The 17,771-nt window shown below is 40.2% G+C and overlaps 1 protein-coding gene across 2 annotated transcripts in view; it reads right to left on the reverse strand.

Moving 5' to 3' along the window:
* Window positions 1-17,771, reverse strand: part of FMN1 (formin 1) — a 425,289-nt gene that overhangs the window by 212,934 nt on the left and 194,584 nt on the right. For both annotated transcript variants that reach the window (XM_057542902.1, XM_057542903.1), the window contains 2 exons: window positions 6,117-6,886; window positions 990-1,140 (listed from right to left, as the gene is read on the reverse strand). In XM_057542902.1, the coding sequence (XP_057398885.1) occupies window positions 990-1,140; window positions 6,117-6,886 (921 nt within the window). The remainder of the gene's footprint in view (window positions 1-989; window positions 1,141-6,116; window positions 6,887-17,771) is intronic.

A 17,771-nucleotide genomic window follows, 5' to 3' on the forward strand; every position in this document is an offset into this window, starting at 1 on the left:
ATATATGATGTCATTCGATCATTACTTAGAGCAACAGGGATAGATGTCATCTCACGTGACACTGAGGAGACCAAGGCAGAGGGAAGGAATCAAGCCAGTGCGTGGCACGGTGGCGACTCACCTCCGCATCTGTCTGATGGCTTGTGAATCCTGACCTTGTCCTCTGATGGCTGGCTGGTGGCCTCAGATTTCTAGCCCTCAAGTCTGCTCAGAGGTCACCTTCTCAATGAGGACCACCTTGAACACGCCATTCAAACCTGTAGCCCATCCCTCCCGAACCCCGAAGAAGTAGATCCTCCTTACTCTGCTCTACCACATGATTTGATTTGTTGTTTCTGATGTTTATTGTTAATAGAAGCTCCACAGGGCAAGGGTCTGTTTTCTCGTTTGTTTGCTTTTTTTCACCAACATATCCCAGGTGCTCAGACAGTGCTATCCACGAGAACTTTTTGTAACGACGGAAATGTTTTGTATCTGTGCTATATTGTAGCCACTAGCCAGAAGAATAAAACTGAAGAGTGGCTCGTGCCACTGAAGAACTGAATTTTTAATTTTATCACAAATAGTCACATGTGGCTAAGGGCTACCCGACTGGATAGCATGGGCCTAAAACAAAATCTAGCACAAATAGACTCCCAATAAATATTTGTTCAACGAATGAAGTTATAAATAAGTGAAGAAGACATTTTCCATATAGCCTACAGACTACTTTTCACTAAATTTTAGGTATTTTTTCAATAGAATTAGTGGCTGAAAAAAGTCCAGATGAAGAGAACAGTTTGAAAATTCAGACAGCATGACCAAAATAGCAAGCACAGATTTCTCCAACTATTGGCTCCTTTCTGTCATCTGTGACTCAAAACCTTTCAAAACACTTTTTGAAAACAGAGGGAAAGCAAACCAGCAGCACATAATAAATTCCCATGTATGACAAATATATATATATATATATATATATAATTACAAAGATTACTATAGTCAGTCAGTACCTTTTTGATCTTGTTTTTTTTCTCATAGGACTCTGACAGAGGTTTCTTCTTCTGCTGAGGTGTGTCTTTGGAGAATAAATACTCAAATTCGCTAGTATCCCGAATATCAGGTTCTTCTAAGGAATCCCATAAGGTTGGTGTAGAATTTTGGCTTAAAAGAGAAAATGCCAAGTTAAACTTAAGAAACAAAAGAGAACAGGATACAGTGAAATCCTTAATTCATTTATTTAACTCCTTAAAAAAAACTCTGATAACGCTTGAAGAAGAGCTTTTCACGATTACAGATTTCTTAAGTCAAAATATACTAAGTATTAAAGCAAACACACATTTCCGACACAGAATGGTCCTCAGATATAACCAAAGAGAGAGAAGCAAAGAAACCCCGTGGGATCAGAACTCCTGGGATTCAGATTGTTGAGGCAGGGAAACTGCCCCTCCCTCGCTGTGTGTCATTTCCACGACGGGTAGAAATGGGCATCGTATGAAGATTGAAACAATAACCGATTCTGAGACGTTCATAGGATAATCCTGAAATAGAACGAAAGTGGAGTGCTTGGGTGAAGATGTGCCCTCTTTTGAATTTTTTTCTATTCGTTTTAAATACGGTTCTCAGGTTTAGCTCGGGTTAACGCAGCGTAGGACCCATATACGTGAACAGGCTGTGCTCGTTTAGAAATACTTGATTTTATAATACACCACCCAACAACAGGATTAACAATAAAAACAAAGCAAAGGGCTTCCCTGGTGGCGCAGTGGTTGGGAGTCTGCCTGCTAATGCAGGGGACGCGGGTTCGAGCCCTGGTCTGGGAAGATCCCACATGCCGCGGAGCGGCTGGGCCCGTGAGCCACAACTACTGAGCCTGCGCGTCTGGAGCCTGTGCTCCGCAACAGGAGGGGCCGCGATGGTGAGAGGCCCGCGCACCGTGATGAGGAGTGGCCCCCGCTTGCCACAACTAGAGAAGGCCCTAGCACAGAAACGAAGACCCAACATAGCAATCAATCAATTAATCAATAAAAAAAAAATACATCTTTAATAAAAAAAAAAAAAAAAAAAAAAAAAAACAAAGCAAAACCCCTACTGCACCAGGCCCCGCAGAGATTTCAGCAAAAGTAGCCATGGGGAGACTGTGTTTTGTTTGATTGGTTTTTTTTTTCTCTCTCTCTCTAAAAACAGGGATACCCTAGTTTTGAAACAAAGAAAGGGAAGAAGATATGGGAAATCAGGTTCAGAACAACTGCCTCTGAGAGCTGCCTTAGATGGTTTACTATCCAGGCTCCTTTCGGTCAGAACACATTTTCTCCCAAACGTCTACTTTCTTAACTTACTTTCTCGTCTTATTTTTAAACACTTTTAATGCTCATAGACATTTTTAAAAAAAGTCTCATCTACACATCAAACATACACATCAAACGTGTACGTTATGATCCATAATATCTACAAGTACTTATCTTTGTTTCGATAGGCATTTTCCCAATGAAAACTAAAAGAACTATTACTACATGGGGTGGTCCACACAAATTTTTTGATACTAAAAGACAATTTTTCCTTTTTCTTTTTTTTTTAAATTTTTTAATTTTATTTATTTTTTTATACAGCAGGTCCTTATTAGTCATCCATTTTATACACATCAGTGTATACATGTCAATCCCAATTGCCCAATTCATCACACCACCATCCCCACCTGCCCGCGGCTTTGACAATTTTTCATATTTGAAACAATTGGCAACACTGGCTTTTCAGATCTGAGCGTTCACATTTTGCTATGTGTCTGCCTTTCCTGTGAAATATGACATTTGGGTTCTGGCCCATAACAAAACTGAACATTTGCTTCTCTCCACTTTTTTTTTTAATTATAATTTTTCTAATATAATATTTGAGGCATTAAGAACATATATGTGACGTATGTAAGTTATAACGTATAACAGTATAATGAATACCTGTGAAATCATCACCCAAGGGCTAGAACCTTTCCAGTGAGGTACTTCCATCTGTGTGCTCCTTCCTCAGCACCGCCCCCTCCCTCCCCCCCGCCCCCCTTAACTTCAATTCGAAACATGAACACCTTTAATCTTAAATGCTTTTCTCAGCTGCACTTGGGAAAAGGGGATATTGGTGGGAGAAGACAGCCAGGAAATTCTGGAGCATGCAGCCTCAGAGCTGCTGGTCTGGGCCTCAGGAAGGTTCTGGGAAGCTGAGGAGAGGATGCCTAGAGGGAGGTGATATGACCCACAAAGCAGATTATTCAGACCCATCCCCCCATCTCCTGCACCTGTACCGCTTGGCACCCGCTCCAAGGACTCTGAGCCCAGGTCAGTATGACGAGTGCTATAACCCACTTATATTCTGAAGTAAATAGGCTTTGGCAGTCAGGTTGCACACCTCATCACCATCTACAACATTGTTTCTATGGGAAAAGGCATTTCCAAAAATGAGTAACAGAATTTTGGAATACCACCTCTCAGCGGGTTGGGGGCAAATGGGCTGGTGGGGCAGTAACAAGGACTTGCTCACAATGGACTGTCTGCCATCATGGCCAACTCTTTTCTGACCACTGAACACACAATTTGAGCTCAAAAGAAGAGGAAGAGGAAGGCAGAAGGAGGAGGAGGTGGGGGAAGAAGAAGTTGGGAGGGGACAGATGTGGGAATAAGCAGGGAGGAGGGTGCAGGGGGAGGAGGAGAAGATACTTTCTCGCCAGGAAGATACTTATTAGGCAGCCGAAAAGGTAGACAGATGAGGATTTCTTTCTTCCTTTTTTTTTTTTTTTAAACTAAATGGCTTTTCCCTATTCTAGAAACCAGAAAACAGACATCAAAGAAAGCAAAATGGCAAAAGTTAAAAATCATGTTAGTAGTGAAAAGCAATCTAAGTGGATGAGAGGCAGTGTGTATATAATAGAGAAAATTCATATTTTATTCTTAGTTCCCCAGAAGACCAAGACCAAAATCTATTACGTGCTCATTACATGAAGTGCTTACCCCTCTGGTTGTACAAAATATCATCTCCTTTCAAAGAACATATCCCAGATAATTTTACTTTTGTCCATAATGAATAGTACACAGGATCTTCAGACATTTCAGTTTAAAAGACGTATTCATGCTCTGAGGTACAAAAACATTTTGAGGGACCCATAATAAGAGAGACTAAACCCCTGTGCCTGGAACTCAGGCTTGAGGCTGACATGTTCACCAAGCAGGGCTCTCCTGATGTCCCAGGTCAGGAAAGTTGGAACACTCATCTACTTTTCATTTTGCCCAAAACGCAATCCCTGGTGGTGGCCGGACTCCAAACTCCACATGCCGTTCTCCCTCTGCTCCTGGCAGTGTCCACATTTCCCCTTTTTATAAGAACACCAGTCATTTTGGATTAGAGGCCCACCCTACTCCAGTCTGAGATCATCTCAACCTAACTAATCACATCTGCAATAGCCCTATTTCCAAATAAGGTCACAGTCTGAGGTACTGGGGATTAGGGCACTGGCAAATCAATTTGCAGGGAGGCAATTCAACCCACCACAAAACTGAAGCCCTACATTTATGGCGAAACTAATAAGAGCTTGAGCATTCAATTGTTCTCTTTCTCAAACTGGCCAACTATGTAAGGAGAGAAAAATACAATGATTATCTCCAGCTCATCTTTGTTGTCTTAAACAGTGGATGAAGGGCCCACATCTCCCAGTGGTTACTGTTATACCACTGGTATGGTCTAGGTTATTGTTTGCTCATGAAGTCTTATGGGAATGAAGCTGAGGCAGGCTAGGGAGACCCAGGTGTGGAACAGCTCCGTGTGCCCTCAGAATACATGCTGCCAGGGCTGACAGGTGGGCTTCATCACCCTGGAATGGCTGCACATTAATTTGAGAACACTAATAAGGGAACACGGCTACAAATAAATATACTGAGAAATTACTGCTTAGTAAATGTCATCTGAGTCTTGAATGGGAATACTAGAACTTTAGTTAATGGTAGGAGCTATTTCAGGACCATCTGAAATGGTTTTTTAACCACTCATTTGGGAAATTTAAATATAGAGCATTAAAAAAATACCCTCTTTGCCCTTAATTTTTGGTGAGAGGAAAGGGACCAAATATGAAGTATACAATCAACTTAGTTCACCATATGCTTAGTGTCAAGGTGTGCCCCACCCCTCCTAGAGTGATTTCTAGTTGCTTTCTCACTGTGAATTGCAGTTTATTTTGTTCAGTGTACTGCCTTCCCCAAGCGAAATGTTATAGAAATAGAAAAATTCACCACCACATCTTGAGTTTGGGAATTAAGTTCAAAAATTTAAGTGTAAGAATCTGTTCTATATTTGCTGTTCTTTGCAAACGATGAACTTCGCACCTAGAGAGTAGTCAAGAAGCAACTCAACATCTTTCTCGTTGTCCTTTTGATGGTTTCCAAAATGAGGCAGAAGAAATCTGATCAGATCTGTTTGAATGGAAATTTCCAAGCAACCATCTCTTACTGCCTTACAGACCCACCTTAACAACCTATGCAAGTGGAAGATGCTTTTTAGCTACCTACCCACTGGCACTTTCTCTGGAGGGCAACAAGGTATAAAGATGTGAGGGCACTCAGTAGCGAGGGGTAACAGAGTTCAAGCAGAGAGAGTTGATATTTTAAGACTCCTCTCTGACCTAAAGAGCTAATGATTCAGCTATGTCCGGTTCTTTTAATAAAAATTGAAAAATTACACCTACCTGTTGAATATACACATTATAGGGTTGATGATACCATCTAAAGACAAGAGAGATAATCTAAAAATCTTCAGTGAACCTGAAGTATAGAATCAGGGTCAATGTCTTTGTGATTACTCACTAATTGCAGAGATGTTGGAGAGCCCTGGGCTCTTCTCTAGTCTGGGAAATGGAATATATACCTTCGAGAAGGGTCTGACACAGAACACATCGCTTCTCCCAGCATCAATCCATAGAGAACACAGAGAAGACCTAGTGGAGACATTCTCCTCAAAACATTCCAGACTTGTTTATCCAAGGCATTCACTACCACATCTGAGAACGAGTGCCACACTACAAAGATGCTAAACCAGCAGGAATACAACATCACTTGTCCAAAATCCTGCAAATTCACAAGCTGAGAATGGGCCAGGGGAGTTGAGCTTACCTCTTATCACTTATTTGTATCCTAGTCCAGTACAGAGGCTTCATGGGACAACTGGGTTCGACGGCTGGCTTGCGAGGACACTGGCTAGCAGAAGCGTGGACTCCGAAGAAGAGTCCAGGAGGAGGTGGAGGCGCAGGTCCTGGGGGTGGTGGAGGAGGAGGAGGTCCCCCACTGTTGGGCGGAGCGGTGGAGTGAGGAAGTGGGGGGGGTGGGGGAGGGGGAGGAGGTCCAGCACTTGGAGGCAGAGGAGGTGGCGGAGGTGGGGGAGGTCCAGTATTCACAGGTGGTGGCGGAGGTGCCAGTGGTGGTCCAAGTGCGGGTGGGAGGGGAGGAGGGGGAGGGATGGCTGCCGGTAGGGGTGGTGCGGGAGGGGGAGGGGGAGGGGGAGGTGTTGCCTTCTGCTGACTCGATGAGATGCTTTCTGCAGATTGAAGTGGTACATTGGTGTCTTTGCTGTCATTTGGGGGAGAGAGCTGGCTTAAAGAGGAGATATTCAGCTTTTTGGGTATTATTTGGTTACTTCTGGTTGTCCTGTCTTCACCTTCGCAGGGTTTGAGGAAAGTCTCTCTGTCTGTCTGGATGCACACATTTCTGAAAGTCTTTGGAGGGCAGTCATCGTCGGTGGAGACACACACATCCCTCATCTCTTCACATCCTCCTCGCCATCGGTGTTCTATCTCGTATTTGAGATTTTCAATGGTTTCTTCTAATCTCGCTGTTATCACCGCATGCTCACCCCGGATATGAAAGGCTTGAAGTTCAAACTGAGCCTGTAGAGATATCAGTGGGAAAGAAAGCAAAAAATTTATCAAAAACAATCATCATAAATAAAATATTCAATAGCATCCCCACACCACCATAGCACAAGGCCGCATAAACACAGGGAAAGAGAGACGTTCTTCTGAGAATCCAACAGGGTGTAAATTCCACCTTGTGAATTTTCCAAGGACTTAAACAGTTGGAGTAAAAGCACAATTTCATCCAGTCTGAGCTCACAGGGAACAATAACCATGGATTAAGGGTAAAAGTAAAACTGTCATCTACGAATTTTCATTGGTTTTAATATCAAATGCAAAACAAAACTTTTAATAAAGATTTGAACATGCCTGGATATATCTGTTATTACCTTTGGTTTTGGAAAAAGAACAAAAAAAAAGGTTTGGAGATACTTTGGGCTAGGAGCTGCAGTTCTCACAGTTTTCCATAGAATGTCTCACTTCTGGGGTTTCCAGGCCAACACAGCAGAAAGAAAAGATTCGAGAAGAAGCTATGACGCGTGTGCATTTTTTTTAAAGTTTCCATATCAAAGCTGCCCAAGATCAGTATTTGAGTCTGTTTTATAACCATTCATAATTTAGTAATAAATGCATAGAAAATGAGATTATTAAAGTTTGCTTTTTTTCTTTTCCACATACTCTATATTTTCAACTATAGTTTATATGAAGCCAGCCTTGTTAATGCTCATCTTCTCAGTTATGTCAATACCTTGAGTCTACAGTTTTTCACTTATCAGCACAAACTGGCGTACTCTTGGCTATTAACTAGTCCATTTCCCAGCATTCAACGCCATTTAGCCTAAGACAGTTAACTGGGAGGCAGTCAAATTTACAATTTTATATTTGAGTTTTTCCAAAATCCAATTTAGCAGTAATTAAACATTTTTGGTGAATTTATTTAATTTCTGCCTTCCCCATCAGACTACAAACTCCACAAGAAGAAATCAGGGACACTATCTGCCTTTATTCCTGTATCCCAGCAGCTAAAATGGCAAGTACCCACTACTGATGAGATGGATGGATTAAAAACCACTGCAACAGGACTTCCCTGGTGGCGCAGTGGTTGAGAGTCTGCCTGCCAATGCAGGGGACACGGGTTCGAGCCCTGGTCCGGGAGGATCCCACATGCCGTGGAGCAACTAAGCCCATGCGCCACAACTACTGAGCCTGCGCTCTAGAGCCTGCGAACCACATCTACTGAGCCCGTGTGACACAACTACTGAAGCCCGCGCGCCTAGAGCCCGTGCTCCGCAACAAGAGAAGCCACCGCAAAGAGAAGCCCACGGACCACAACAAAGATTAGCCCCCTCTTGCTGCAACTAAAGAAAGCCTGCACGCAGCAAATGAGGACCCAATGCAGCCATAAATAAATAAATTTATTAAAAAAAAAAAAACTGCAACAGTTATATTCAGTCATTGTCCCAAGAGTCTTCCCTATGGCTAATAAGACTTTCTTCACTGTAATTTCAGCCCACAAATGTCTAGAACACCAACGGGTATATAAGTACAGATCCATTTTACATTAAAAAGGTAAAGAAATATTTTCAGTGGCCTAAGTCAGTCAAGGTCATGACACAGGAAAATTCTCCATCTTCATTAAGATAACTTTTAACTGTATTTTTACTAGCTTCACCTTTTGCTTCATAAACCAACCCCCAAATAACTGTTGTCAGAAGAACTAGAGACAGGTTTTTCTAAAGCTGAACTTCTCATATGTGGACATGGCAGCCGCGATCCAACTCTGAAAAAATTGGCAAGTTCAGGGTCCCATCTATTTCTTTGTAACACACAGGGTTAAGCAGCACCTGAGTTCTGGATTCAAACCACTTGGTTCACATCCTGGTTTAGCCACTTGCTAGCTCTATGACCTTGGGCAGGAAACTCTGTCTTCAAGCCTGAGTTTCCTCAAGTGTATAATGCGGAAAGTAGTAGACCGTCTCTAGGGTTTTTATAAAGGTAAAATGAAATACTTCCTATAAAGAGGCAGGCATTATGCCTGGAACACTAGTTCTGAATAAATATTACTGTTAGTTACTGTTGCTAAGGATAATATTAGAGTAAGAGACTAACAGATTTCTAAACATTCTTCAAAATTTCCAAACAATGTCACCTTTGTGGAGTGACAGGCATAAAACTAGGAAAAGCTTAAGCAGTCAGGATGAACAATGTACTACAAATACAAAAATTTACCCAATCTTTCACGAGTTCTACTATCAAATGGCTGAAAGTACTTTCAAGCTTCATTCAACTCTGAGATCAAGATGACCTTTGTTTGGGTGCCCTACCCATCTCCATCTCCCTCTGCCTCCCCTGCCCACCTCCAGCCACACTCCAGCCCTGATTCCCACCCTGAATTATCACACATATTTAAATTTCATTTTAGCGACTAGTTTAGTTCTGCCACAGCAAACTAAATCTTGAATGTTGTTCCCGACTAACCTTCTTCCAAGCAGGTTAACAGTCAGGTAATATTGATGAGCTAATAATTTTCACTTAATCTTCAACTTCTTAATAATATGAAAAAGTTGCAAAGACATGTTCCACAGAAAAACCTTCCTTTTGTCATACAACTGGACTGTATCTACACAAAGCACTCCACCTCTCCTGCTTTCCACCCCTCAACCAATGACTTTCTGAATCTGCTGAATCTGATGTATACATCTATATATATCATTCTGGTGGCTCTGTAATTCATTTGCTTAGTGTGGTGGGTAGAGCACAAATTGGTTAGGTTACTTAACCTCTCTATACCTCAGTTTTCTTATAAGGAAAATGGGGGTAATAACAGAACCTACCCTGCAAGGCAGTTACGTGAAGTAGATGAGTTAATACATGTAAAACTACATATAGAGGAGTGTTTGGAACACAGGAGGTGCTATAGAAGTTTGCTGCCATTATTATTTTGTCTCTTTGCTGCCCGACACATCACTTGCTTTCGGCTCTCAGCATGTTCCCCAGCACCATGCTCTATCCATCTAAAGCAAAAATAAAGATATCAAAATCCTTTTTTAATCCCTTCTAGCTGTCGCCCTTTCTTTCTCACACTACCTCTTTTTCTTCACAACAGAGTTTTGTCTTGTTTTGTTTTTTTAAGAAAACACACAACTCTTGCTGTATCTATTTTCTTATCCATGCTTCTTTTAACCAATGACCATTGGTTTCTGCCCCCACTATCTTCTTAAAACTCCATGATTTGAGTGTTACGTCTGATCAGCACTTTTCAGTGATTTCTGTCCTCTCAGCTGCATTGTTAAAGTTGACTGCTGCCTTGCCTTGAAATTCTCTCTGCTCCCCTGAACTTTGATACTCTCTCCACCCACCGCCATTTTCTTCCTATTTCTTGGCTCTCTCCAGTCAATCTGTGGACTCCTCCTCCTCCAGTCATCCCTCAAATGTTATTCTCCAGGTATGTCCCTTGACATTTTATCCTTCTCACACTACACAATCTCTCTCGGTCATCTTGTGTACTCATGAGGTAAATTACACTCATTGACTATATACTGCAACTTCCAAATTGGTATCTAAAAACCATAATTCCAACTATCCTCTGGAACTGTTCTACCTGAATATTCTTAATCAGCCACCTCAGACTCAACACGTCTGAAAATGAACTCATGATTGTCAAACCTCAATTTCCTCCTCCTCTGAAATTCTTCTTTGCAATTAATCCTCCCAACCCATCACATCCAGAAACCTGGATATTATGCTGGATTCCTTGCTCTCTCTCATTCCCAACATACTACTTATCAATGAGTTTCATTAATTTCTCTGACTCATTCCTTTCCTTCTACCCCCACCGCCTCAACTCTTCATTGGGTCTTCTCTACCTGGACAGTGGCAAGAGCCACCTCACTAATTTTCCTGATCCCAGTTTAGCCACATTGGTTCCATGATGATTTTTTTAAAAAATAAATGCAGATCTTTATTCCTTAAAATCCCTTCAATAATTGGCCATTACTTATAAGCTAATGCTAAAATTTTTTAGCATGGCCACTCTGAAAACTCTTCTCTTTTCTGCCAATGTTTTCCACTTTTGGCTCCTGCTTCTTCTCCAAATATGTCCTGGATTCCAGTCCTACGTAACTTCTCTCTCTCCTGGGACCACGCTCTTTCATGCATGTGGGTCTCTGCAAATACTGTCGTCTCTCAACGACTCTCCCATCTGCTGCAAACACCCAAGGTAAGGGGACAGACTACCAAACATAGATTCCATGAATGGCTTCCTCACAAACTGTATTTATTAATATGAAGAATTACCAAATAAGAACTATGGAATGTCCATGTACTCCATACTAATATGCTGAGACTACAGTAAGAAACTCTTCTAACCATCAAAATTTAAATGGCCCATATAAAGAAACCACTTACCTTTGTCCTTTCCTGCTCCACAACTCCTTTTGACCATTCCAATTTCAGGTTCAGAAGCTCAGCATGACATAGTAATTCAAAGTGATTCATGTAATAAGCACCTCATTCATTCTTTATCTGTCCATATGTAATAGGGAAGAACAAATCTGACTTCATATTAGATCTATTCCTTTTGCTTTCACCTTTGTGCTTTGTGGCCCATGCTCAGTCATGCTGGTTCTGCACCTTTTATAAAAGAATGTGGCCTATAGCCTGAAATATACAGGATAGCCTATTCTCAGGGCTCTAACCTTTAAGAGTCCATTCATGTGGAGATAAAATTTGCAGAACAGAGAACAGCATTCGTCTGTTGGAGGTTTACAGGAACATCATGACCTGACCTATATGGACAGCTGCAAGAACAAAGGATTCCGACACCAAGGAGTTTGCAACAACTAATCATGCCCCTCCCTCATCTTGCCTTTAAAAGTGCTTTGCTGAGGGGCTTCCCTAGTGGCGCAGTGGTTGAGAATCTGCCTGCCAATGCCGGGCACATGGGTTCGAGCCCTGGTCTGGGAAGATCCCACATGCCGCAGAGCGGCTGGGCCCGTGAGCCACAACTACTGAGCCTGCGCGTCTGGAGCCTGTGCTCCGCAACGGGAGAGGCCGCGGCAGTGAGAGGCCCGCGCGCCGCGATGAAGAGTGGCCCCCGCTTGCCAGAACTGGAGAAAGCCCTCACACAGAAACGAGGACCCAACACAGCCAAAAATAAATAAATAAATAAATTTATTTAAAAAAAAAAAAAAGTGCTTTGCTGAAACCCTTTGGAGAGTTTGGGGCTTTTGGGCACGAGCCACCCATCTCCTTGCATGGCCCTGCAATAAACCTTTCTCTGCTCTAAACTTGTGTGGCACCACTGTGTGTCAGACACACTAACTTGCGCTCAGTAACACATATCCTATCAACTATTTCAAATTGTTCCTGGCTCTATTACAAATAGGCACCTCAAATCTGCACATATCATGAATCAAGCCTTCAGGAAAGTTATTTTTTAACACTATTTTACACGCCACTTCCTGTGAAGTGCCACTTCTACTTTGCACATGGAAATCATGTATTGTTTTCCCTCCTTTATCTAGAGCCATAACTAGAAGGGCTGTTAACGACTTGATGAATCCAACATAGAGAGTAGAACTTTCTGTTGAATAATCATGTACTCCCAGGCAGGACCCTGGAAATCTTTATGGAATGTCAAGCCCAGACCCTCACAGCTGAAATTACAGATAAGGCTGAATCAAGGGAACATAATGCTTTTAAACCCTATTGACTTTCTTTTCAGTCTCCTTTATTTTCACATTGAACATGGTGCTTCTACATGGTATACAAAACAATTTACAACCCTTCCGATCATTTTTAGATAAACGTTCTTTAGAACATATGAAACATTATGAGTTTCCCTCTCCCCAAACCTCCCTGCTAAAAATCTGTTGTTTTTCTGCATTCACCCCAACATATCATTTGAAAGGAGACAGGTCTAAAGTTTTGACATCTTTCCAGCCTGCCCCAAGTTTTATCTCCAGACTTCATCCAAATTTTATCTATCTCCCTTTACTTTTAACTTGATTGTTTCTATGGCTTTCATTTTTAATCACATCCTCTTCCCACCTGCAAAAGTCTGTTAATCTATATCTATCTCCTTCTAAGCAATATGCAAATTCACAATCTTTAAGACAGCAATCGCAATTAAACCACTCTGTTCCAATCACCCTTTTCCTTGATTGACACTGTTTTTATCTGTTTAATGTAGTGGTTCTCAGCCTGCTCCCCAACAGAAACACCTACAGAGCTTTGTAGAAAATATTGACGGGCAGGACCATCTCAAAAGATAATCATTCAATTGGTCTGAGATGGTGGTGCCCTTGCACTGGTATCCTTAAAGCTCCCCAAGGGATTCCAATGGGTAGCCAGAGTTGAAACCAACAGTAACTGTTCTTAATCTTTATTCTGCTCTGAAACACAGCTGAGATAGTATGGCACTACAACATTGGTAGAATTTTTTGGCAATGACTTTTTTTTTTTCCACACATACACACTGTATTTTATTTTTACAAGAGATAAATAGACTGACACCAAGCATTGTAAATGGATGACCACAACAAAAGCAACAATGATTGCAATTACCAAACACGAAACACACTCATACTATGTCATAACATTGATATTCAGTCCAGTAATCTTCCACTGTAACAGCTCCTTTACTTTGCAGTGAAAATTGATTTGTATATTCTTTGCCTCTGAGTCCTTGTGGGATTTTTTTTTAAATAATTCAAACAGAAAGTCACAAGAATTATAATCATCCTCATCAGTTCACTCAGTCCCATGTAATTAATTTTTTTTTCATCTTGATCTTTTGTTAGCACTTTTATGAGTTCATCAGTTTTTCATTAGAGTTCTGAAAATGCTTATTCATTCAGTTCAGCAGTACAGTCAGTTACCAGAAACCTGTACTTGTCAGAGTCTTTTCCATGAATTCCTTGAAGATGAAACCCTTTTATAGGAACATATTTGCAAAAGCATCAGAGTACACCTAGAACTATCTGTAAATGACAAAACACTTAAAAATGACCATGGTTAAAGATTTGATGAAAGTTCATAATAATACAATTGACAAGGAAATTTAGTTATTTCTGAGATATACACTTTAAAGTAATAACTACAATTATGACTTATAACATTACACCAGAACATATAAGATTTTTAGAAATTTCATGTAATGTCTGAAACATTTATATTAACATATTTCCATACAAATAACCCAATGAAAGTTTAGTATTAGTTGTTTTGTTTGTTTTTTTATACTGCAGGTTCTTATTAGGCATCAGTTTTATACACATCAGTGTATACATGTCAATCCCAATCGCCCAATTCAGCACACCACCATCCCCACCTCACCGCAGTTTTCCCCCCTTGGTGTCCATATGTCTGTTCTCTACATCTGTGTCTCAACTTCTGCCCTGCAAACCGGCTCATCTGTACCAATTTTCTAGGTTCCACATTAACATGAGTTAATATACGATATTTGTTTTTCTCTTTCTGACTTACTTCACTCTGTATGACAGTCTCTAGATCCATCCACGTCTCAACAAATGACTCAATTTAGTTCCTTTTTATGGCCGAGTAATATTCCATTGTATATATGTACCACATCTTCTTTATCCATTCGTCTGTCGATGGGCATTTAGGTTGCTTCCATGACCTGGCTATTGTAAATAGTGCTGCAATGAACATTCGGGTGCATGTGTCTTTTTGAATTATGGTTTTCTCTGGGTATGTGACCAGTAGTGGGATTGCTGGATCATATGGTAAATCTATTTTTAGTTTTTTAAGGAACCTCCATACTGTTCTCCATAGTGGCTGTATCAATTTACATTCCCACCAACAGTGCAAGAGGGTTCCCTTTCCTCCACACCCTCTCCAGCATTTGTTGTTTGTAGATTTTCTGATGATGCCCATTCTAACTGGTGTGAGGTGATACCTCATTGTAGTTTTGATTTGCATTTCTCTAATAATTAGTGATGTTGAGCATCTTTTCATGTGCTTCGTGGCCGTCTGTATGTCTTCTTTGGAGAAATATCTATTTAGGTCTTCTGCCCATTTTTGGATTGGGTTGTTTGTTTCTTTAATATTGAGCTGAATGAGCTGTTTATATATTTTGGAGATTAATCCTTTGTCCGTTGATTCGTTTGCAAATATTTTCTCCCATTCTGAGGGTTGTCTTTTCATCTTGTCAATGGTTTCCTTTGATTCACAAAAGCTTTGAAGTTTCATTAGGTCTCATTTGTTTATTTTTGTTTTTATTTCCATTACTCTAGGAGGTGGATCAAAAAATATCTTGCTGTGATTTATGTCAAAGAGTGTTCTTCCTATGTTTTCCTCTAAGAGTTTTATAGTGTCCGGTCTTACATTTAGGTCTTGAATCCATTTTGAGTTTATTTTTGTGTATGGTGTTAGGGACTGTTCCAATTTCATTCTTTTACATGTAGCTGTCCAGTTTTCCCAGCACCACTTATTGAAGAGACTGTCTTTTCTCCATTGTATATCTTTGCCTCCTTTGTCATAGATTAGTTGACCATAGGTGCGTGGGTTTATCTCTGGGCTTTCTATCTTGTTCCATTGATCTATGTTTCTGTTTTTGTGCCAGTACCATATTGTCTTGATTACTGTAGCTTTGTAGCATAGTCTGAAGTCAGGGAGTCTGATTCCTCCAGCTCCGTTTTTTTCCCTCAAGACTGCTTTGACTATTCGGGGTCTTTTGTGTCTCCATACAAATTTTAAGATGCTTTGCTCTAGTTCCGTAAAAATTGCCATTGGTAATTTGATAGGGATTGCATTCAATCTGTAGATTGCTTTGGGTAGTATAGTCATTTTCACAATATTGATTCTTCCAATCCAAGAACATGGTATATCTCTCCACCTGTTGGTATCACCTTTAATTTCTTTCATCAGTGTCTTATAGTTTTCTGCATACAGGTGTTTTGACTCCTTAGGTAGGTTTATTCCTAGGTATTTTATTCTTTTTGTTGCAATAGTGAATGGGAGTGTTTCCATAATTTCTCTTTCAGATTTTTCATCATTAGTGTATAGGAATGCAAGAGATTTCTGTGCATTAATTTTGTATCCTGCAACTTTACCAAATTCATTGATTAGCTCTAGTAGTTTTCTGGTGGCATTTTTAGGATTCTCTATGTATAGTATCATGTCATCTGCAAACAGTGACAGTTTTACTTCTTGTTTTCCAATTTGGATTCCTTTTATTTCTTTTTCTTCTCTGATTGCCGTGGCTAGGACTTCCAAAACTATGTTGAATAATAGTGGTGAGAGTGGACATCCTTGTCTCATTCTTGATCTTAGAGGAAATGCTTCCAGTTTTTCACCGTTGAGAATGATATTTGCTGTGGGTTTGTCATATATGGCCTTTATTATGTTGAGGTGGGTTCCCTCTATGCCCACTTTCTGGAGAGTTTTTATCATAAATGGGCGTTGAATTTTGTCAAAAGCTTTTTCTGCATCTATTGAGATGATCATATGGTTTTTATTCTTCAATTTGTTAATATGGTGTATCACATTGATTTGCGTATATTGAAGAATCCTTGCATCCCTGGGATAAATCCCACTTGACCATGGTGTATGATCCTTTTAATGTGTTGTTGGATTCTGTTTGCTAGTATTTTGTTGAGGATTTTTGCATCTATATTCATCAGTGATATTTTCTTTTTTTGTGGTATCTTTGTCTGGTTTTGGTATCAGGTATCAGGGTGATGGTGGCCTCATAGAATGAGTTTGGGAGTGTTCCTTCCTCTGCAATTTTTTGGAAGAGTTTGAGAAGGATGGGTGTTAGCTCTTCTCTAAATGTTTGATAGAATTCACCTGTGAAGCCATCTGGTCCTGGACTTTTGTTTGCTGGAAGATTTTTAATCACAGTTTCAATTTCATTACTTGTGATTGGTCTGTTCATATTTTCTGTTTCTTCCTGGTTCAGTCTTGGAAGGTTATACCTTTCTAAGAATTTGTCCATTTCTTCCAGGTTGTCCATTTTATTGGCATAGAGTTGCTTGTAGTAGTCTCTTAGAATGCTTTGTATTTCTGTGGCGTCTGTTGTAACGTCTCCTTTTTCATTTCTAATTTTATTGATTTGAGTCCTCTCCCTCTTTTTCTTGATGAGTCTGGCTAATGGCTTATCAATTTTGTTTATCTTCTCAAAGAACCAGCTTTTAGTTTTATTGATCTTTGCTATTGTCTTCTTTGTTTCTATTTCATTTATTTCTGCTCTGATCTTTATGATTTCTTTCCTTCTGCTAACTTTGGGTTTTGCTTGTTCTTCTTTCTCTAGTTCCTTTAGGTGTAAGGTTAGATTGTTTACTTGAGATTTTTCTTATTTCTTTAGGTAGGCTTGTATAGCTATAAACTTCCCTCTTAGAACTGCTTTTGCTGCATCCCATAGGTTTTGGGTCGTCGTGTTTTCATTGTCATTTGTCTCTAGGTATTTTTTGATTTCCTCTTTGATTTCTTCAGTGATCTCTTCGTTATTTAGTAACGTATTGTTTAGCCTCCATGTGTTTGTGTTTTTTACGTTTTTTTCCCTGTAATTCATTTCTAATCTCATAGCGTTGTGGTCAGAAAAGATGCTTGACATAATTTCAATTTTCTTAAATTTGCTGAGGCTTGATTTGTGACCCACGATGTGATCTATCCTGGAGAATGTTCTGTGCACACTTGAGAAGAAAGTGTAATCTGCTGTTTTTGGATGGAATGTCCTATAAATATCAATTAAATCTATCTGGTCTATTGTGTCATTTAAAGCTTCTGTTTCCTTATTTATTTTCATTTTGGATGATCTGTCCATTGGTGTAAGTGAGGTGTTAAAATCCCCCACTATTATTGTGTTACTGTTGATTTCCTCTCTTATAGCTGTTAGCAGTTGCCTTATGTATTGACATGCTCCTATGTTGGGTGCGTATATATTTATAATTGT

The sequence above is a fragment of the Balaenoptera acutorostrata genome, chromosome 3 (assembly GCF_949987535.1).
Source record: "Balaenoptera acutorostrata chromosome 3, mBalAcu1.1, whole genome shotgun sequence".
NCBI lineage: Eukaryota > Metazoa > Chordata > Mammalia > Artiodactyla > Balaenopteridae > Balaenoptera > Balaenoptera acutorostrata.